Below are 24,222 nucleotides of genomic sequence, written 5' to 3'. Positions count from 1 at the left end.
GGTCAGAACATGCTTGTACCGGTATAATTTTGAGCAACCACGTTTTGTTGTCATGCTTGCTGACATACTACGACTGACAACCTTCTCACGAACAAATTCGCCAAGCTGGAGTGTGCGCCAAAGTCATATATTCCACCTCTAGATTTGGATTGCTTTGCATGATCAAACGTCATAGTTGCCCGGTAATGTTTACCCATGGTATTCGTAAACGGTTTTTGAAATTTGCGTTCAACTTTTGAGTTTTGAAAATGTTAATGAATCTCGATTAAATTTTCACCACACACACAATTCTCCTGTTCAAAATGCAGTATTGTGCGACTCGCTATGACGGAGGTGCAGTAGTAATTAAAAGTACGAGTCTAAATTTTGAACTGAAAATCTTATAATCCATCTCCGTCTCCACTTAATCAAAGATTACTCCAAAACGGGCAAATTCGGGCAAGAATTCTATAGTGTTCTAAAGGAAGAATCGTTCAAGGAACACAAATTGCCTTGAAACATAGTGGACATACGTGGACAAAAAAAGTATTTCAATAATTTTGCAAAAATGTGTGCTGAAACCGTCTGCTACAAAATCGTGAAAGTTATTGACATTTTCTACAAACAAACAAAATAATATCTTTTGACATCAATACATACAAATAAAGTACATACCTTTAGCATAACTTTCAATTATTCCATATTCGAAACCGGCAGTTTTATCAAAATCCAGCTACATTTGAATAATACTGATATTTCGAACGCTCGATAAAAAGATGAGCAAAACGCGATGGTTTAAACTGTTTGGATATGCCAACACCTCAAATATGGAAATTTTGGAGCGTTTAACTCACAATAGCATGCGGCAGCACCATCTGAAGGACAATATATGTACTAGAACCCAAAGTATTAACATGCAATTTTGACTTTTGGCCAGGTTTTTAGGCAAATCCGCCACTGTGCAGTGGTGTAAAAAATGGTAGACTTCAAACTGCAGAAACGTATTGTTTGTCATACCAGCACCTTTCAAGAAAATTTCTCCTATCCGCATCGCTAACGTACTTTGGTGCAGCACGTTGGTTTTGTTCAGCACTTAATTTGGCGATTTTCTGTCTTTTTATAGGTCTTCAGGTTGTACATTATCATTTCGATATTTTGATAGTGATGAATCGAGGTGACCGGGGTGACTTAGTGCTTTTACATGCTTCTGTAACTCTTCCCACACCTAACCAAATGTTACTATGTTTTAATTGCCGCAAGGTTCTACTGTATCGATTTTGTTGGCAGTTTTCGGCAAATTTGAGACTCAGAGAAACGAAAGCAATGAAATTGAAAGACGGATAGGTATTCTAGAGCGAATCAGTTATAAACTTAGAACGGAAAACTAGGACTAGGCAGGCTCATATGGACATGATCGAAAGGAAATGTGAAGAGTCTTTTGCCTTCTGCTAAGTAGCCTAAGAACCTTGCGGCATAAGTACACGCGAAATTTCAAATGCGCTAGAATACGCGATATACAAACGCCCACACGGTAAAAAGAAGCATAGTAACATACAAACGCTCGAGGCTTTTGCGTTAATACTACGCGGTCATTTTCGCATGCCTTGTCCCACGATCTCATAATCATAAAAAACGCGGTTCGATTATACCAGTCATGAATCGGTCACATCTCGCAACCCCTACATTTGATTCTAGCAGCTTTGGTTCATGCCATCAGTCTTGGTCAATAAAAAAAGCGAACTAGAACACGCTAGAAGTTTAATGGCACCATTTCCCGGAAATCAAGTGACTCTCTTCTAAATATGAACTGTAAACTCAAAAGCACTCGAAAATATGCAAGCGATGACATGGTTAAACAAACGAATTGATGCACACGAAGTTACACACCCTCTCATGCGATCAAACGCGTTAACATATAATCGCTCGGGTCTTGCGCGACAATCCTGGTCATAAACGCGAGTGTGTAATTGCGATGATCAACGCGAACCAAAGCCCGCGATCACATAAACATAAAACACTTCTATAATTAGATTTAACGCATACGATTTTATATGTGCGATTATATAAACGCGAGTTGCCACGCAATAATGAATCGGTCACATTCAGAGCCCTTACCCTTGATCCTAAGACTTTAAGCTTATGCTTTCAGTGGAACCATTTAAAAAAATTACGCTTACATACACTAGCATCCCGAGAAAATTCTCGTGGGTTCAGACGCCATACAACCCCTTAAAAAGCCATAATCATGATCCGTGCCAAATTTCGCACCCATCAAAACACCATAAAATGGTCTCAATAATCCATAAATGCACTAAAATATGGTTTTATATCGGATCTACCGGCCCATGATGGTGGTGTTTTTATGGGCCGATCCCATTCAAAACACTATCAAAACACCATGCAGATGGAGGGGAAATTAGACCATGACCATGGGAGAAGAATGGGTTTTTCATTTGCTCGAGATAGCGGCGATAATTATATTTTGTAACTCATCAACAATTTAGCACTAGGTGGAAATATACCCTTATTTGCGTACTCTCTCCGTAGAGTGTATTTGTTTTTGCAACGCTTGTCTGCACTGGTCCGGCGGATAACGTGGGTAGTATGGGAAGTACTTATCACTCGAAAATGATTGAGTGGGTAATTACCCACTCAAAATTTTTGGACCGCATCAAACATTTGAAATCTGCCACGCAGTATGAGTACGTATGGGACAAATCCCTAGCAATCCCTTTGGCTATGACTACTGTCTCTTAGTAAAGCTACGTTGTGATCAAATTTAGTACTTAACTTGGCGCCCTTTATTACAAAGTGGGTTTAGAGCCACGTTCTCTCTCTGGAGGTGCCCCAGGTTTGACGTTGAGTCCTGGTTTGGGACTGAAGTGTTAGGATATATCAGATGATCTTCAGCAACTCTTCGTGATCATCCACGCACCCCCGCGATCTCCCAAACATAATAACGCCCAGGCTATAGGGTAAACTACCTAGCACTTATAAATTTACAAATGCTGTCTCAAACGTGAAGCTACAAACACCCGTGTTCGCGCGATTATGAATCGGTCACGTCCGGAAGTCTCTACCGCCTGCCCTGGGAACATAGGTCCATATGAATCGAGTTGGACCTATAAAAATAACGCAGATATTCACTAGAGATCACGTCCCATGGCGACATGACCGGGAACTCTAGTAATACGGGCGAATTCACTCTCTTTTAGTATCCGAACCGCACACAAAACATTAAGCATCATATTTACGGTCCGCGCGTCCATTCAAGAACACACGCGAATATGCATATGGCCACATGGTTATAAAACCGAATTTATACACACGAGGTCACATATGCGCTTGCATACGCTACAAATACGTTAACATACAAACGCTTGAACCCTTCGCGATCATCCACGCACACTTACGCTCGAGATCTCGTAAATTTGATAACACCCCGGTAATGAAATGAACTTGTTAGCACTTATAAATTTACAAACGCGGTTTCAACCGGGAACCTAGAAACAACCATGTTTACGCGATCATGAATCGGTCACATCCGGAAATCTCTACCGTTGGCCCTAGCAACATAGGTCCATGTATTCGGTTGGACGAATCCAAAAAAACTGCTCATATTCACTACACAAAGACAACACATTCCATGGTGACATGTGCGGAAACTCTAATGATACGGGATTGCTCACATTCTTCTAGTATCTGAACCGCACATCGAAGATCATGTTTCTATTCACGGTCCTCACGATCATTCAAGAACACACGCAAATATGCAACAGGTCGCACGGTTATAAAATCGAATGTATACACGCGCTATCAATCGCGACATACAAAAGCCCATGCGATCGAACACGATAGCACAGACAAACAGACATAACACTCTAAAATTCACCATCGCTCATGTTGAAAACATCAATTTTATGCATATATGTTAGTGTGCAGGAACGCCACACTTTGGGTATTGGCGTTAGTGTGCATTCTTAGAAGTTCGCGCGTATTAGTCGGGTAAATAGCTGTAAAAATGGGTCTCCGGTGCGAGTTTGTGTTGTCAAAATAGAAAAAGTGTAACAATCAGAAAATCGTTTGCCGGTTTTCACACGCTTCTTACATGTAATATATAAATAGTTTTTTAAATGTTCAATAATGCAATAGATTTGTTTTCAGTTGTGTACTTTGGACGAACTGATGGAATAATCAATTTTGAAGAAATCCAATAGGTAAAAAATAACCTATTGTGTGCCGATCTCTTCACGATGGCTTGCAATGAATTTCGATGGGAAATTTTGGATTTAGGACAAAGCATAGGGAATGGCTAGCATAGGGAATGGTGATAGATGCTGCTGGAAACCTGTATGAGATGGAGGGCCTAGATTTAATTCGGAACGCTCTGCAGATGAAGCATGTGAAACTAATATTTTCAATAACGTGGATCATGGCAAGAAGGATTTTTTTTGTAAATGCAAAACAAGATTATCGAACTGCAACGGAGTTTAGTTTATTTAGTTTTATTTATTATTTCTTTGAATAACTCGCAATTTAATGTGTGAAATATTTTGCAATATTTAGTCATATGAGGGGGTCATATGAGCAAGCTTTGAGTTTTCCGACGACTTAACCCTTTGTCTTCTACCGCAGGAGTTAGTATATTTTGGCACTTTTAAATGCGAATCACCTCAGTCTACGACATGTCTGGACAAGCGTAGAGTCACTTAGTAACTTATTCTGTCGGAACCGACAATGCATTTGATTCATTTAAATCATTTGATTCATTTAATGTATTTAATTAATTTAATTCACTTAATTAATTTATTTTTGCATTTTATTTTTCGCAGTTCATTTATTTTATACATTTTCTTCATTTTCTTGATATTATTATTCTGTTCAGTCATTTTTTATTCACTTCATCCCATTTGTTGACTCAAATTTTTTTATTTTATTAATTTTGTTATTTTCATTTTATTTTTTTTTTATTCTATAATTTGCTAATTTTTTGTTTGAAAGGGGTGGGCGCAGCGTAGTTGGTAAATCGATTGCCTTGAACGCTGTGCACCTGGGTTCGAGTTCCGACCCGACCCCGCATATAGGGTTAGAAATTTTTCATAAGAGATTTTTCTAACCCGAAGAGGCGAATGACCTTAAGGTTAAAATATTATATATAAAACTTTTTAATATTTCATTTCAAATGAACCAACTAAAAAACACAAAAATATTTTGCATATTAAACATCATTCAATTTGAGGTAAGTGTTTATATGGTATTTAAGTTATATCAATATTATATTAAATGCAATAAGTTTTGAAGTAGCACTCGGAAAATAACAGTTCATACCTCCTTTGAAAGCAGTATTTGAATGAAAATATCTTCGTTTCTCGGAAAATACGGCAAAGTGCGGTATGAACCAGTAATTTGTCCTCAGACCTCCTATTTTTGATAATTTTTCTGCTCTGTGCTGCAAAGCAATCATGTTTTTCAGTTTTTTCTTATGTGAAAAATCTCAAAAATCAAACAGAAGTTGGAGTTATAAGTCCTTTTGTCATTCATATTAATTTTTATCATTTTTTCAAGCATATATCTCTATCAATCAAAAACGTGAAAAATTCTCAGAATCAAAACAAAAATAAATTCGTTACCAGAAAAATTCAAATGTATCAAATTTTTTGACATTTAGTATATATAAAAGACAAAAGGCTCTATGACCCCAACTTCTCGTGTTTGGACAAAGGTCGTAAAAGTCGCATTCGATTCCTGATATATTTTATCCTAAAGAAAAAACTGCAAAATATGTAGTATTGTCAGCATAGATGCAGAAAAGTTATTAAAAATAGAGGATTTTGGGGACATAGTGCCTCAAAGCCCCAGTTTTCCGTATTTTCCGAGAAAAAAAAATTTTCATTCAAATACTAAGAATGTTTTCATTAAAATTAGGTAAAAACTGTGATTTTCCGGATACTATTTCAAAATTTATAGCATTTAACATATTTTTACTAACATTTCCCCATAGTGTCAATGTCAAAAACATCAATCGAAGTGGACGGGCGTCTAAAATTGTCCAAATGATGCGCAATTTGGCAACTGAGCTTACTATGACATTTATCACAATATAAAATTAGGGGACTTAGAGAATCAAAAAAAAATTACAATACCCTTACCTTCATTGACATTTTATAGAAGATTTCTCAAGGACGTAACCTGCCATAGGGCCCAAAGGCCTCCCCTAAACCATATCGAATTAAAATTGGAACCTGAATAAAATTCAAAGTTTAGGACCACACAAAAATCCGGTTTGAAGTTATTTTAAAAAATGGAACGTGGTATCACATTTTAAAACCAAAATTTGTTTCACAACGGTTTAGTACCAACCCTAAACCCTTGGTATTTTTTGGTTTTACTCTGTTCCGCAGATCGGTTCGTTTAGAAAATTCGAGGATCAAAAAACGGCCAAGGAAGATTTTTTTAAAGATTGTCTTCTAGTACATGTTGTTTTTTAAGACTTTTATTTATCATTAATTTTAGGTATCAAAAATGCATTTTGAAATTATTTGCACTCAAAATGAAATTTTTGATTCCCGTAAAAGTCCTTGAGACGATATCCTATTTTTAGTAACTCTCCGCCGAAATGAAATTTTCGATTCTCAACATTTATTGTTTTTGTAAATTGTTGATAAAAATGTTTTAAATAATATGTTGATAAAGGATAATATTCAACAATACTAGACACGTGCGTCGCCGCAACGATAGACCGGTGGCACGCCGCTGAAGCATCTTGTGCGCTTCTCAACAAGTTCACAAATTTAAAAGATATTGCTAATCATGTGCGATCTCATACCACTAGAGATTCAATCCCGGGAATTTATGTCCCAGTAATTCCGGGATTTTTGCATTTCCTGGGATTCCCGATTCCCGGGAAATTTTGTTTCCTCATTCCGGGATTCGGGAATCCCGGGTAAAAGACTTTCAATTTATTCCAAAAGCCTTAGGTTTTGCAAACGAAATTCTGTAGGAAATATCTTGACCGGCAAATATTTGGATTGAGTAGTGAATACAAATTATGTTTTTTCAACTGATTTGCAGATCAATTGACTATATATTTTTAAGCTCGCATGTATTGTTTCGTGATTTTTTTCAAATATATAGGCCAAGTTTTACCGAAGTTTTCCTTACGGTAGCGTTAGTGGTGCGCACGATATCTCTGCAACCGATGAGCCGATTTATCAGATTTTTTAACAGTGTATTTCAATAATTAGATCTTGAATGAAAGGGCCTGCAAACACAAATTAGTTATGGAAATGGCGTTACTTTCTTTAAAAATTTATTAGTATTTGTTTCACTAAAATTATTGACAAAAATATTTTATTTCTTGATTGATTGATTGATTTGACCAGCGACGGATAGTATTTCAAAATCGCAAAAATTACTACCACCCTCTTACACAGTCTGATCAACATCTGACTTGGTCAGCTACTTTGATACTTGTCAGACTGAAGTTACCGGGTTTTAAAGGCCCACTCCAAGCGCCTCACCTGCAAAGTAAGCTGATAACTTGTGTAGTTTAAACAAATTTTGTTAACGATATCAATCATTATTTACATGACAAACACACATAGCCAACGGGTTTTTCTTGCTGATCGGATGACCTTCACGTCATGTTGTGAATTTTGGCCCGTTTGATTGAAACAGACAAGGTTTGATGGCTTCTGGTCGAATTTGAGTTTCGTAGACTGCTGTCAAGCTGTTCGTCATGATCAAGCTGGAAGCTCCAGTACTTTTCCGTAAAAAAAAATTACATGTCACCCAACACCTCCCTACCCCTAATTTTAGACTGCTGCATTCTTCGCATTATATACACTGAATCGCTGCTGCCGTAGCAATAAAGCTTGGATCACAATTGATCGTGCCATCTGGTCAAGCAGGGGTAATTCTGGTTGTACAATTACCGGTAGGGAAAATCACCGAGCGGGAAGAAATTACCGACTTAAAACAATCAGATAGCAGACAGTCACGACGTACACACACACAAGCGGTACCCAAAGGCGGAATCGGTGACACCAAGGGGGCGCAGGCTCGTAATGGAAAAGCCCGACATTTTTTTTACGTAAGGCGAAACAGAAAAGGTGTGTTTATCGAGAAGGCTCCTCTTCAAAAAAACCCGGCGATTTTATGGACGGAGCTCTCGAATGAGACAATGAACAGCAATTGTCACTAATGATCATGCAAATTACAAGCCGACCGAGTTGAACCTAACAGACTTACTATTGTACAGGTTACGTATGAACTCGCAGCCCGGGGGCTATCTTTCGGGGCAAACGTAAAAAAAAAGCTTTAGAGCGTGTGCTCGTGGAACCAATCCATCTATTTCGCATCCACGAAGCTCTGAACACTCACTTGAGTGACCAAACATATTTAATTCACTTCAGCGAGGTACATCTGCGCATTTCGACTTTAACGGGTGCCGGGGACTATTGTGACATCACAGCACAAACGTGAGAGTTGCAAGCCAAGGTCTTATCCGATATCGGCCCGGTCACTCGTCGGGGAAATAGTACAGCGAAACCTGATTTGAATAAATTGTGATTCTCATTGGAGATAATGGCAGGTCGTCAGCGCAGCAGAGCAATGAGACTTGTTCGCCGCAATTTGTCACACAAACGTGTGCCAGCATTTCCCGAGTGCAGAATTGCACGTACGCCGTCGTCCCGGGATGGTGTTCTGTGAATTGGTTTTAAGTTTACTAGTTCCCGATAGCTAGCACAGATCGAGGCTAGGATAAGCACGTGTACCGTATTGAACACCGTATTGATGGGAAACGTACGTGAGCTGATCTTCTCAGCTTTGAATTGCTCACCTCATTCGACAAAGCGTCACAATTAACTATTTTCGAATGATACACACCCCAAAACATGGTCCTTCCCGTATGACTCTGACTAAGGCACCAGAGTCACGTGGCAGCGCCGTGAATAGAGTAGGTAGAAGATTCGCTAGGTTCCGTCTGTTCGACGGTACGACACGAAGCATTCCAAGTTTATTCAATATACAGTCTAACGAGACAAAATGACCTCTGGTGACACCTCATCATTCGCTCGCGTAGTTGTTGTTCTTGCGTAACTGATTGCAAACCTCTTCCAGCAAAGTTTACACAATCCAGGCCAGGATGGGTGATCTATCTCTCTCTCTCTCTCTCTCTCTCTCTCTCTCTCTCTCTCGACGACGACGACATGTTGCACGACATCTGACAACGCAGCGGATGCATTTTCCCATCAGCGAGATAACCTGTGGCCTAGATCAGTGGTTAGATTAGTGGGGCAACATTTGTTGGCGATAGTGAGTAGGAACTAAAATGGATTGCAATCGAAATAACAGTGAAAATATTTTTAGCTGAAGGGGACCAATATCTTGCGCTGGATCAAGCTAATCATGATTCTGAGGATTGTTGTTAATTTGTACCCAGATTACAAAACTTTTTCAACTTTCTTGCGCTCAGTTTTCGCATTAGTATTTCAACTAATAATTTATTAATCGTGGAAATATTACGTCTTATTTCATGAGGTGAGCACATGGTCCCCGACTGAACTAGGTGTTTGATTTCTTTTATATAATTTCTTCTATAGATTACACTGGGTTAGATTGTGATTACATTTAATTGGCAATCTTTAGAGCGTGTTATGTTGATGCCATTCGTTTTTCATAAGTATCCCTAGCTATTTTAAAATATGGAAAATACAATTTATATAGCTTCTCAGTCAAATACTGTAGGATACGTTTGAGACCTTCCATGCCATGCGCTGTAACCCAGCATTCCGAATCCCACAACATAGCAATTAAACCTTTGATCCAAACACTGTCGAATTCGTTTTATTTTTTAAATTAATCACTTTATGACTAGTCACTACGGCCACCAAGTGATGATATTAGTCTACTGACATTGCGCTGAATTAACGGTAAACTAAAGCAGCGGCAGAGAACAATTTAACTTCGCCATGACTTGGCTGGGGGACCTTGACGGGTGTTCTACGACCGACAACAGCTCGGGCTTGGCCTGCGTCGGGGGGTATAGTTCCGTTCGTTGTGGCATGAATTTTAATCAAGATTTTGCCACCTTGTTTCTTGTTTACCACGTAAACAGGTAACATCATTAGACAACCCTTCTGTCTTACTAGCTTATTAGCGTCAAGCAGTTTTAGTTTGTGACACTGCTTAAAAGTTGCCGCGAAGTTGAGCTGAATGGAAATTTCCTTCGAAAGGGTTGCGTGCAAAGAGACACTACTGCGACTCATCCGTTAGGATCAATGACTGAGCGGATGACCTTCTGATATGAATCAATGAAAACAAAGACACCGTTTCGTGTCCGGTCGATACAAATTTAAATCGAATCGAGTGATGAACATTTAATACGAATTCGGATATATACATTAGAGTTAAAGTTATGTATATGAGAATGGTTACTCAGCAAGATGTTCAAATGACAAAAGACATATGCAACATCGTTAACATACAAATGTCAAATGTCAAAAGTATAATAAAACTAATAAACGCGCGTCTGTTAGTAAATATTGAAAAACTAAAGTGTGCAAAGTAGCCCCGCACGACGGTACTGTCTTTTTTTTAATGTAGAATGCAATTTACGCACTAACCCAGTACACGTGCATTGGTAGATGCCAAGCTACCACACGGGGTGTACTGGAGTGTCGGGCTCTCATGGTGACACCATGACTAGGTAATACCGACTAAACTCCATTGGGCACCGCCATTGTTCCCCCCGGAGACTACCTCTCGGTATTACTTCTGGGGGGATGGCTGTACTTGATGTACTTACTCACTCTCGCTCACGCGTTCATACATACTGTATGAGGCTGCTCGTTGGTGCTCGCTCTGTCACACCCTGATTCACTCTCTAACACTCCACATGAGGCTTACTTTTGTGCTCACCTCTAGCATACCATGTGAGGCTGACTTGGATGCTCACCCTATCACCTGATTCACTCTCGATCATACCACTCTATTACACCCCTGTCGCGGGGTTAGCCTGTTGAGGATGATCCTCTCAAGCAATTAGCCAGTCGTGTCGATCAGACAGATTGGTCTGTACGCCGATGGATCGCCTGGCGGCTTCCCGGGCTTCGGCAACAGCCCCAATTTCTGCCGTTTTCCATCTATCGGGGAAGCGGCACTTGTCAAGGCATCTCTGCACCAGGCTTACCATATTCACAGATTTTTCTGTAATGTCACAGATTTTTTGCACAATCTTTGATCACAGATTCTTTTTCACAGATGACAGATTTTTGGCATGTTGATGAAAATTTCACAGATTTCCACAGATTTTTGAAATTATTGTGATTTTTCACAGATTTTTGGGAAAATTATCACAGATTTTCACAGATTTTTTTCCTGTTTCAGTCATCACAGATGGTAAAAAGATTTTTTTGATCGAAACACAGATTTCAATCTGGCATCTCTGCTCTGCATAGGTAGCCTGAACATGTTCGGGTTCGCTTTGATCGCTGCCTTGAGAGCGCTGTTTGGAACTCCATCCAGCCCTGCAGCTTTGTTCATTGCTAGGGAATTAGCCACTGCGAGTAGTTCTTCATTCGTTACCGGAGCCACCATTTCGGCCGCGCCCACACTGTCTCGTGATGCAGGTTGCTAGAGACTTGTGACCCGAGACGTAAAGAGTACTTCGATAATCGTCGCCAACAGGTCCGGCGACCGTTCTGGGGATAGAGAGAGTCCCCTTTGGTCTTGGCCATCACAATTCTGTAGGCGTCACTCCACGGATTCGCGTTGGCACTCTCACACAGGTTGTCGAAACACGCTCTCTTGCTGCTTTTTACGGCCTTGTTAAGGGCCAATTTCGCAGCTCGAAACACTTCACGGCGGCTCTCTCTTGCATCCTCGGTGCGGGCTCTTTGCATCCTACGTCCAGCTCTGAGGCAGACTAATCGTAGAGCTGCAATCTCCGCACTCCTCCAGTATACCGGGCGTCTGCCGTTTCATGGCAGAGTTTTCCTCGGCATAGTGGCGTCGCACGCGCGTGATAGGATGGCTACCAGCGCATTCCCGCTTAGACTGTCGGTGTTGGCCTCCAGTCTCAGGGCCGCGGTGAAAGCTTCGCTGTCGAAATGATTGGACTTCCACCCGCGTACCTGACAGGGATCTCTCGCCCTCGGATGCTGCACACCATAGTTGATCCTAAAGCGAATTGCTAAATGATCGCTATGGGTGTAGCCCTCGTCTACCCTCCATTCCATGCCTGGTACCAGACCCGGGCTGGCACGCGTTACGTCAATCCATGCCTCCACCCTATTTCTACGGAATGTGCTAGCGGAGCCATTATTGGCTAACACAGCGTCGAGTTTCGCAAGCGCCTCCAATAGCGCTTTTTTTTACAATGGAGAAGACCTTTACGTCCTAACCCAGTACACGTGCTATTGGTAGGGTCCAATCTACCGCACGGGGTGCACTGGGGGCATGTCGGGCTCGAATGGTGACGCTGCCATTAATAACGACTAAACTCCATTGGGCTCCGCCATCGTTCCTCCCAGGAACTACCTTTCGGTATTACTTCTGGGGGGATGGCTGTACTTAGTGTACTCATTCACTCTCACTCACGCGTTCATACTTCCTGTATGAGGCTTACTTGGGTGCTCTCTATATCGCACCTTGATTCACTCTCAAACACTCCCACAAGAGGCTGACTTTTGTGCTCACCTTTTTCGTTCCTTGCGAGGCTGACTTGTGTGCTCACCTTACTCATTCCTTGCTAGGCTTACTTTTGTGCTCGCCCCACCCATACCATGTGAGGCTGACTTGGGTGCTCACCCTATCACCTGATTCACTCTCGATCGTGCCACTCTATTGTACCTTTGTCACTCCCCCTGGCATCCCATGTGGGACATTTTTCTTAGGCCCCACTTCTGACATGCCATGCGAGGCTGACTTGTGTGCTCACCTTTTTCATTCCTTGCTAGGCTTACTTTTGTGCTAGCCTCTACCATACCATGCGAGGCTGACTTTTGTGCTCACCCTTAACATGCCGCGTGAGACTGACTTGGATGCTCACCCTTTCACTCCTCTGCCACGCCATGAGGTATCGATAACTAAGTCCCAACATACTACGCTATGACCCTCCCGTCTTGGCATGAGGCAGTCCACTTATACGCCTATACACTCACTCTTCTGTCTTGCTTCGGGGGGCTGGGTTTACCCCTTACGCGGTTGCCAGTCGCTGCGCCAAACCTGCCTCGGCATGAACAGACCATTCACTCCCTTTTTTGCGCTTGGCCTTTTTCGCTCCAGCTAACCAATCACTAGTTAGCCGTGCCAGTCGTCTGTTGCTCGGTTCGCCAGATTACCTGTAGCCTACTGGCAATCTGGATGGTAGCAGCCGAGACTGCGTTCCACTTCTCCACCGATTGACACATCCGCTGAATAAGGGTATCAGGGGTTGTGTCCCAGCCACAGACGTCAAGCATTGCTCTTCTTTCGACGTCGAACCGATGACATACGAACAGTATGTGTTCGGCAGTTTCGTCTACACCTGGGCAGTCCGGGCAGACTGGGACCTCCGCGTGCCCGAACCTGTGGAGGTACTGTCGGAAACAACCATGGCCTGACAGGAATTGTGTCAGGTGGAAGTGAACTTCCCCATGGGGTCTTCCCATCCAGCTTGATATGCTAGGTATCAGCCGGTGGGTCCACCTACCTTTCGAGGAGTTGTCCCACTCACGGTGCCATCTGGCGACCGAGGTCACCCTGGTGCGCTCGCATGCTCCCCTATTTCCACGTAGCGCTTGGCCCCTGCTATTTGTACAGCGGCTGCCCCTCTCTACTGCCCAAGCGTTAAAGTATTCCACTATGACTACCGGTTTCCGGCCCATTAGGTCAGACGAGAGCCTGTCGATCATCTGGTTGAACTGTTCTATGGACCATCTTGGTGGAGCGTAGCAGCTTGTACGGGTCGGATAGGAGGGCGACATCTGTCCTGGACTCCCGACTGCCACAACAGCTGTTGGGCAGCTGCACAATAGTTAAGATTTAGCGGCTTCCTCTTATTGGCCTCACCGAAGGGACACGAAGGTCCACCCATAGCATGGTTACGGACTTGCTAAGGCATTTATGCGCCTTAGTGCAGCCCCGCTCTTTATGACCCTCCTCGCCGCAGCGACGACATAATTTGCTCCTGTCTATTCCCTTGCATTCGTACGACTTGTGGCCGGACTCAAGGCACCGATAGCACCTATCCACTGAAGGTGGCTGGGGTATGCTAACTAGACATACTGACCAGCCAATCTTCAGTTTTCCTTGCTCAGTAACCTTTTTAGCTTCCGCATTCAGTAGCCTGAGGTAGGCTACTTGTGTGCCATAGGGTCCCGCTCTCAAGCGCACAGAGGCCCACTCGATTACTGCGCCACATTGTTCTGTGGCGGCAGCGACGACATCATCTGCGGTAGTGAACTCGTCCAGTTGATTACACTGGAGAGTCATTTCTACTCCTAAAGATCTCACATGGGCGCCTTAACCCAGAACCTCTGGTGCCAAGGCCTTGTATACCGCACTAGATTGTGCGCCTCGCTTCAGCATCAAGAGCATTTCGCCGGTATTGGTGCGTCTCATGCTGCGCACGTCTTGCCCCAGGGCCGAGAGGCTTTCGGCCGCCCGCATTGACTTAAGGACGTCAGCACATTTGTCCTCGTCGGTCTTTACCCACAAGACCTCGCCTCTGTCCTTGGCCTTCTTTGCGGGTCGAGGTGCGTTCGGCGTCGGCTGCCTCCTACTGACCAACATGCATGGGTTTGGGCCCCCCTGTCCCGGTTATGCCGGGTTGCTGGTCCATTTTCTGCCCGGTGGGGTCATTTGCACCCCGGTTTACATCGTCCCAACGGCGTTTGGCCGTCACGGTTACACGCTGTTTGGCGTTGCTTTTTGCACCCTCGCCTGGTTACTTCCTAGGTCGCTTCAAGTTCGGCGCCGTCTTGCGCTTGCCCCTGACCTTCGAGGGGAACTCAGCAGCCGCTTGGAGAGACTTGGCTGCTCCATAGAAGGGGAAGGGGAAGGCCCCTGTCTGGGTTCCTCTGTCGGCCTTCTCTCTTCGTTCCACCCTCTTGGAGGCCCCTATCTGGGTTCCTCTGTCGGCCTTCTCTCTTCCTTTTACCCTTGACGTATGCCTCCTGTTCCTGTTTTGCGACTCGAACAGCTTTGCGGAGCACCAGCAGGCTTTGTTTCAGATCCTTGCTGATGTTTTGTTTCGCATTTGCGAACTCGATAATGCTATTGAGTTGCTCCACAACTTTATGCATCGCGGGTAGAGCCCCTCGCGATTTTCCAAGCAACCTACGCCCACGAACTCGCAAACATGATGACACCCCGGTGATAAGGTGAACGTCTCAGCACTCATAAACTTACCAACGCGATCTCAAGCGTCAACCTACAAACACCCGCGCTCGCACCATCATGAATCGGGATCATCCGGAAGTCTCTATCCTCGGTACCAACAGTCTAGGTTCATGTTAATTAATAAAAAAAATGAAGAATTAAGAAAAAAGATAACTCCCATATCCACTAGACAAAACGTTCCATAGCGACATGACCGGGAATTCTAGTGATACACCGAAAACTAAATATCAGAATGACGGTCCGCGAATATATGAATGGCCGCAGGGTTTCAAAATCGAATTTATACACGCGAAGTCACATACACGCTACAAACACGTCAACATACGAACGCTTAAGCCCCTCGCGATCATCCACGCACACCTATGCCCGCGATCGCGCAAACTTGATAACACTTCGGTGATTATGTGAACGTTTCAGTACTTACGAAGTTAAAAAAGCGGTCTCAAATGTGAACCCGCAAACGCGCGCGATCATGAATCGGTCACGTCCGGAAATCTTTAGCCTTCATTCTAACAACTTAGGTCCATACATTCGGTTGGACCAATCAAAAAATAAAGCTCATATCGACTAGACAACAAATTCTACGGCGACATGACTGGGAATTCTAGTGATATGGAAGAACCCACTTTCTTCTAGAATCTGAACCATACACGAAAAATTAAGTATCAGATTCACGGTCCGCGCGCGATCATTCTCGAACACACGCGAATATGCGAAAGGTACACGATTATAAAATAGAATTTATACATGCGAAGTTACATACACGTTAGCACAGGCGACATACAAACGCACACGCGATCGAACACGTTAACGTACAAATGCTCGAGCCCTTCGCGATGATACACGCTATCGCGAGTCCCCACGCCCGCACATACCTGAACTGTACAATGAATATCACATTCAAAATCACGGCCCGCTACAATTGGCCTAAAGCAGTGTTTTATTAGGCGCCATTGCCTGTCTCGTCTGCAAATTGTAGTATGTCCTTCTGACGGGGAGCCTTTCCGAGAACCTAGCTATACAGCTCCAGTAGGACAACTCTCGGGAAAAAAATGTCTTCGGCACAGTCGATGCTTAGTATCTAGGCCATATCATGTAGTTGCAGCAAAGTAGTTCGAAGCTCGGATGGCGCTTCGCCTAACTTTAATGGTTTTGAACAAATTTTGGGCAATGCTATTCTGAGCAACTCTAACAAAGGTACTAACAATGCAAGAGGGATTCCATGAGAAACCGACCGACCGCAAAATATGACCATCGTCGATTCGAACGAAACTTTGCAGGTGTGTTCGCTGTATGAATCTCCATGATATTCTCTGGCAATTGGAATATTTTGATACAAGAGCAATTTTTCAAAAGGGCGTAAACGTTTCTACGTGTATGAATTTCATTTTTTTTGTTCGATTACTGTATTTTATACAGCAAAACTACCTGAGCGCAAGTTACAGAGAATAAATACTTCTGTCCGAAAAAAATATGCACTGAAAAAAATGTTGTGTCATTTTTCAAAAAAAACAAAAATTTATGATAAAAATTTAAATTGCGAAAAAACCCATTTTTTTAAATTTTTTATATTTTGTTACCAAAAACCTAAAGAGAAAAGAAACATTTTGATTGTAATTGCATGATGGAGAAAAAATCGGTAAAAAAGTTTTTCTAACAATAACTTCGTACATGTTTTTAAATTTCTTACTAATTGACATACAAAATTGTAATTTTATTACAGAATATAATTCTAAGCACCATTCAAAATCAAAATGCATTTAACAAAAATCTTCCAAAATGCGATAGTTTTCGAGATATTTGAAATTTTGCTACTACAAAAACAGTTAATTCGTGTAATTATGCTCTTTTTAAAAGTTATTCGTGTTACCCCATCAAAAAATGTCAAAAATTTAATGCTTATCGTTTTAAAGACGTAAAAGCAACCTTTTTAGTGCATTTGGATCATGGAGAAGCTTTCAATAAAAAAGTTTTCCTAACAACAACTTTTGACATTTTTTATAATTTTACTATTTGCAGTCAAAAATACAATTTTCTTTTTGAATATGATCCTAAACGCCATTTTAAATCGAAATGCTCTTAACAAAATTTTTCTAAAATGTAGTAGTTCTCGAGATATTTTAACTTTTGTTTTAACAACACAATTATTTTGTTTTATTACGACCTTTTCATAAGTTAGTCGCGTTTCTCCATCAACAATAATAGGTTTTTCAAAAGGCCCGTAAACTTTCGTGCAACTTTCTTTTTGACATCAAGGCGATATTGTAAACCATTTGAAAGTTACATGAAAGCAACCAAAATATATTTCAGCCATAGGGTCTGTAGATTAAACTATATAGCTGAATCATATGTTGGTTGTTTTCATGTAACTTTAAAATGTTTCACAATATCGCCTTGATGTCAAAGAGAAAGTTGCAGGAAAGTTTACGGGCCTTTTGAAAAACCTATTATTGTTGATGGAGAAACGCGACTAACTTATGAAAAGGTCGAAATAAAACAAAATAATTGTGTTGTTAAAACAAAAGTTAAAATATCTCGAGAACTACTACATTTTAAAAATTTTTTGTTAAGAGCATTTCGATTTAAAATGGCGTTTAGAATCATATTCAAAAAGAAAATTGTATTTTTGATTGCAAATAGTAAGAATTATAAAAAAATGTCAAAATTTGTTGTTAGGAAAACTTTTTTATTGAAAGCTTCTCCAGGATCCAAATACACTAAAAAAGTTGCTTTTACGTCTTTGAAACGATAAACATTAAATTTTTGACATTTTTTGATGGGGTAACACGAATAACTTTTAAAAAGAGCATAATTACACGAATTAATTGTTTTTGAAGGAGCAAAATTTCAAATATCTCGAAAACTATCGCATTTTGGAAGATTTTTGTTAAATGCATTTTGATTTTAAATGGTGCTTAGAATTATATTCTTTAATAGAATTACAATTTTGTATGTCTATTAGTATGAAATTTAAAAACATGTACGAAGTTATTGTTAGGAAAACTTTTTTACCGATTTTTTCTCCATCATGCAATCACATTCAAACTGTTTCTTTTCTCTTTAGGTTTTTGGTAACAAAATATAAAAAAATTAAAAAATGGGTTTTTTCGCAATTTAAATTTTTATAAATTTTTGTTTTTTTTTTAAAAATGACACAACATTTTTTTCAGTGTATATTTTTTTCAGACAGAAGTATTCTTTTGCTGTAACTCGTTCTCAGATAGTTTTGCTGTATAAAATACAGTAATCGAACAAAAAAAATTTGAAATTCATGCACGTACACCGTTTACGCCCTTTTGAAAATTTGCTCTTGAGTCAAAATAATCTTATTACCTGTGGAAAATATTTAGTCTTGCATGACGGTGAAACGTGTAAAGTTTCATTGGAATCTAAGATGGTCGGTCACGATTTTAAAGATTTTCGGACGGATCTTCGTGGAATTCCTTAGTATATCTCTACCCATAACACACTTTGCTTCAGTCCATTATTATATCTTTATTCTACATTTTTCCTTCGTATATCCTAGTGAATAATTTACTGTGCCATTTACCCCACTTAAACCTGAAGTAAGATGAAAAAAAAAAACAATTTTTTTAAAATAATTTATAAAAAATGGATGTTTTTCTACACTTCCATCCCGCCCAATTTTTGTTTAAAGTAGCATCTTTGGACTTCCTAGCAACTAACTAAGACATATTAGCTTGCGGTATCTCGCGGTATCTTATGTGCAACACTTTGGTATTCACGTAGTAATCCTTATGATTAGAATATTAATAAATTAAAAGGTCTGTTTTTTAGTGAAAATATAGAACAAATATTAACGAATCCTTCTAATAAAATAATACGGACATATTTCTACTTTTTATCGTGATATAAGCCCGTCGACACATGCTTTATAACGATGACAGTTCATGGATATTTTTTTCGACGATGATTATATTGTATTAACAACCTAAACAAAAAATCATGTAGACACAGTGATTTGCCTATTTCTAACCATTTAGGCAAGGTGCCACATTCATTAATTTTATTTTTGTAAATGCTTTAAAAATCAGCTGTTTGTAAGTTAAACAAGGTTCGAAGGTACAACCAAAGCAGATTCGTTCCATCATTGTTATGCATGGTAAACGCACTGCTATGGGGGGCAAAAAATCTATTTTAATCCTCTGCTGTCCAAATTTCTGTTTTGCTAAAAAAATGTTCTATTGTTATTTAATAACTATAATTTTCAATAAATTTCACAGAGCCTTTCCTCGTATAATTGTTCCAGGTATATCGAAAGTAATCTCATAGAATATGGGACGAATATGCTTATAACGGCAGTAAAGTGGTGTACTACTATTTAGCAATTCCCAAATGTGTCTGTTATCTTATTTTTTAAAAAAAATCAGGAGTGCGTTTAATATTTAACTGCATTGCACTACCATGCATAAAATAGTTCAGAACTTTAGAAGCAACCAGGACATCAATCCCGATTAGTTGCGTGTAATTTTTGGATTTAATGTTCAGCTAATAACCCAGTAAACTCTTAGCTACTGACAAGAAGAATCCGAAATACATTAAATTCGAATTATTAAAATGGTTTTGTTTTATGTTTCCCTCAAATTCAACGTGAAATTCACTCAACATAATGAATTGTGTGATTGGTGAACATTTTTTGAAAAGATGTTCGTAGTAGTGTCAACACTAGACTGCCCAGAAAAATGATGAATTTTTGAAAACTCAATCGGCCCACCCCTGAGTCGATTCCTAGTCCCACCAGGAGTACTTGCACCAAATTTGAAGCAAATCGGATAAGTCTAACTACCGGACCAACGTGCCTGAAGTTTGTATGAGATTTTTCAATAATTTACATGGAGAAAACCCACCAGTTCGTATTTTCGCCGCTAGGTGGCACTGTATGCATCGTATTATCACTGTGAGTGAAAATAAGAAATATAATTTAATTGTCTACAACTTTGTCGAAGACTGCTAGTCAATCCGGCTTTGCTAAAAAAGTTATTAAACATTTAACGAAGTGATGTGTGGATAAGTTTTGCATGGGGCCTAGCAGTGCATTGTTGTGTATCAGTACTCGAGTCTCGCGAACTATACATTTTTGTGAAATTATGGTAAGATTTAGCTGAATAGTATGTCTACAAGAATTGTAGTAAATAATACGAGCTATGCTTTGGTTAGAAAATTTTAGTTCCACCTGTGACCGCATAGAGGGCGCCAACACTAACTTTTTATAGAAGAGAGATAGAGTATCAAGATGTTCGGAAGAAATACTGAAAAATGCATGTTCTATAACTTTGTAGAAGACACCAAATTTCTATCTCTCTCTCCGTTGAAAAGTTAGTGTTGGCGCCCTCTATGCGGTAACACGTGGAACTAAAATTTTCCAATCAAATTCGTATTATTTACTATAATTCGTGAATGCAGTGCCAGCCAGTGCAAGGGCTGCTGAAGAATCACTAAAACAGCAACAACTAGAAGCACTGGATTACTTCACAAAAATGTTTAGTTCGTGCGAATCGAGTACCAATACACAACCATGCACTGTTAGGCCCCGTGCAAAATTGGCTCAGACATCGCTTCGTTAAAAGTTTAATAACTTCTTTTAACAAAGCCGGATTGACTAGCAGTCTTCGACAAAGTTGTAGACAATTAAATTATCTTTCTTATTTTCACACACAGTGATAATACGATGCATACAGTGCCACATAGCGGCTAAAATGCGAGCTAGTGGGTTTTCTCCATGTAAATTGTTGAAAAATCCCATACAAACTTCTGGCACATTGGTCCGGTAGCTAGACTTGTCCGATTTGCTTCAAATTTGGAGCAAATACTCCTGGTGGGACTAGAAATCGACTCAGGGGTGGGCCGATAGGGGTCATTTTTTTCCTGTCACTCTAGTTAACACGCAATCATGCTTTGCATATTTTACATAAAATTTTTCATTACCTGTCAAAAGGCGGAGTTGGGTTACAGAGGGTTCAAGCTTCATATACAACACCTCGAACTCACTGATTGTTCGCTGAGATATCTCAGTCCATAACACATGGTTGACAAGAATCTTCGGTTTCCAATTGCAATAAATCAAACACACCACGACTTCCGAAATGACTTCACCGACGACCTCTAGCGGAACAAATTTCCCAATTTAAAGATTCCCTCGAGGCAGTCATAACATTTTATTGATCTAGAGATAAACTCCTTGTTTTTTTCCTCGCTACCTTATCGTTTCTTACCCACCAGCAATATCTGTTTCTATTTCGAAAGTCCCGCATATACTAATACGTAACTTTTTTTCGCAATTTCTTTGTTTCACACACAGATTGGAGCTTTACTACCCACACCCAATTCCGACTATCTGAAGAAAACCATCCGAGACCCAACAGAAGCTACCGCAACTGAGGTGAAATCGTGACAGCGTGGTCTGTCCTTCTGACAGGCTTAGAGTAGCATTCTGCGGCGGACCCACCAATCAACCGACCAAAAACCAATCGAACGCTTAGCAGCACCCAATAGTATCTGTAGTGTATACAGCATATAGAAATCCACCCAAAGACAAACAGAGGCAGCAATCGAGTTCAAGGCTTACCTGGCCGCACTTTGGCAGTGTGAGGTACCTCTACCTGACGAGCATACAGGTCGACAACAGTTAGTGGTGCGTGAATGCAGTGCCAGCCAGTGCAAGGGCTGCTGAAGAATCACTAAAACAGCAACAACTAGAAGCAAGTGCCCGTGTTGATTGATATGCATCGCCATTACTAGTGCTACGCGTAATTAAATCTAGATCTGCTGATTTATTTTTTCGCGAAACGCCCCGCAGTGTTTGTGTGTGTGACCATGTGTTGTGTATCTTAAGCAAACAGCATGGTAGCTCAAGTTACGTAAAAATCAGCGAGAAGAAACAAGTTGCAAACGGCTAATTTCCGTTAGATAATTTTCCGTTCCAAAAGTGGTCGAGGAAACTGGGCAGAATGTGAGAGTTTGTAGTCATGGTCGAATCGTACTGCACCCTTGCTTGCAACATTTTATACCAGTGAGGCACCGTGTCGAATCAGTGTGTGTGTAATTTTATTAGTGCATGTAGGCAAGAACCATGCAAATTCGCTGGCAGATAACTAGTTAGCTAGCATCACAGCAATCCAATCGGGAGGTAATTTCCGTTTCGAAATCGGAAACTTGTGAAAAGTTGAAACATAACATGGCTTCCAGTGACGAAGTAACGTCGAATGGAACAACCAACCGGGAGCAACCGGACGTCAGTGAAGGTGGTAAGGATGAGGTGGATTTTGCCCTCAAAGTCGCAGTTTCACCGGTGGATACGGCTGCAGCATGTGTGGCCTGTAGCAAGAACCAAAAAACAAGTGGCGCATTGATGAATAACAATTGCTCACATGGGAAAACACTGGATAAGTTTAACATTTTCCACCTCAGAAGGCGACCGAAAAGTGATCCCGGAACGGGGACCATTGCCAAACATGCCCAACAGCATGCGGTCGCCGTCGCGGCTGCAGCTGCCGCTGACAGCACCAAAAAGCGAAGACACAGTTTCGTGAAGAGTGCATCGATCGCACGGATCTTCGGAAATAACTACAATACCAAAAAGGGCGAACAGGACAGTGGAGCTCTGCTGAAACTGCAGCAGTTCAAGCGGAGTTTCCTTAGCAGTGAACGATTCCACCAGAAAAAGGATTCGATGGTTACGGCAGCGGAAAGTGATTCGAACGATCTGCAGTCGAAAATCGGCGACGGTTGTTATGTGAACGATAGTGAGAGTGGGCCCAAGGCTATCCGATCGATTACCAGAGGCTTGGGGCGGCTGCTGAGGAGGAACTCGCACAGCATCGACATTAGCCGGCCGGACCCTGAGTTCAAGGTGTCCTACCTGGGGAACGTGCTAACCGGATGGGCGAAAGGTATGTTTTGCTTTAGCTAAGTTTTATGGCAAATCATTTCGAACGACAATCGGTCAATTATTCCATCATCCGAAAACGCGGTTGCGTTGATGCAACCGTTTCATGGGCTTGCTGTTCAAGGTGGCATCCAACTCGTTTCGTTTTCTCGAGTTAAATTAATTCCATTCCAACATCGGTGACATATGTGCGACCCCGTTTTGGAACTTTGTGCAACGAAATGGCTATTTTTTATGTTTCAAATTCGGCACAGGTTCGCTGGTTTTGGAGGGACATTCGATATCACGCAATAAATCAGCCGGTGTTGACCGACTCGGCTGGTTCATCTCGAGTTTGTTAAGTTCATGCTGGGCATTTAAAATCAGCGTGATGGGTGGGATTAATGTTAGAGATAAATTTTTCTTCATCAATTTCTAGCATATCAATTGTTGTCTCATTGATGAAAAATTATTTCAGTTTTGCATAATAGTAGAGAGTGCAAAGCGAGCGTGGTGCTACGCAAACAGGCTTAACAGTTCAGGTGGACACCAAAAGAATAGATTCGATGTGCGCTCACTTTGGTAAAATTTCAACTAGTCTGAATCGACAAAAATACCCAATTAAGTGAATCAGCTTGACGTGTAAGCGGGAAGGTACCACTGTAGAGCACGAAAAAATTGGCATATTTCGGAAAACTTTCTGATCCAAATAAGAGACCATCCATAAATGACGTAGCATTATATGGGGGAGGAGGGGTTTTGTATTTTGTGATGATGTGTCACGACAGAGGAGTAGGGGGTCATGTCATGCAACGTCTTTTTCAAGGGGAATAGGGGTTGACCGGATGTCACGACAATCTTACCCGTTTCATCTAATTGACATCGCTTTTATTTTTTTTTAATTTTTTACGTTGACAAGGGGGGGGGGGGAGTTTCACCGCCAAGCTACGTAATTACCAGGGAGATATTAA

General features: G+C 41.1%; 1 protein-coding gene across 2 annotated transcripts in view; it reads left to right on the top strand.

Annotated features, from left to right (window-relative positions):
• The window catches only part of LOC131684382 (uncharacterized), a 304,419-nt gene that overhangs the window by 144,698 nt on the left and 135,499 nt on the right, over positions 1-24,222 (top strand). For both annotated transcript variants that reach the window (XM_058967226.1, XM_058967227.1), the window contains one exon: positions 21,686-23,276. In XM_058967226.1, the coding sequence (XP_058823209.1) occupies positions 22,562-23,276 (715 nt within the window). In that variant the 5' untranslated portion in view covers positions 21,686-22,561. The remainder of the gene's footprint in view (positions 1-21,685; positions 23,277-24,222) is intronic.

The sequence above is a fragment of the Topomyia yanbarensis genome, chromosome 2, assembly GCF_030247195.1.
Source record: "Topomyia yanbarensis strain Yona2022 chromosome 2, ASM3024719v1, whole genome shotgun sequence".
NCBI lineage: Eukaryota > Metazoa > Arthropoda > Insecta > Diptera > Culicidae > Topomyia > Topomyia yanbarensis.
This window is presented reverse-complemented; position numbering and strand designations above follow the sequence as displayed.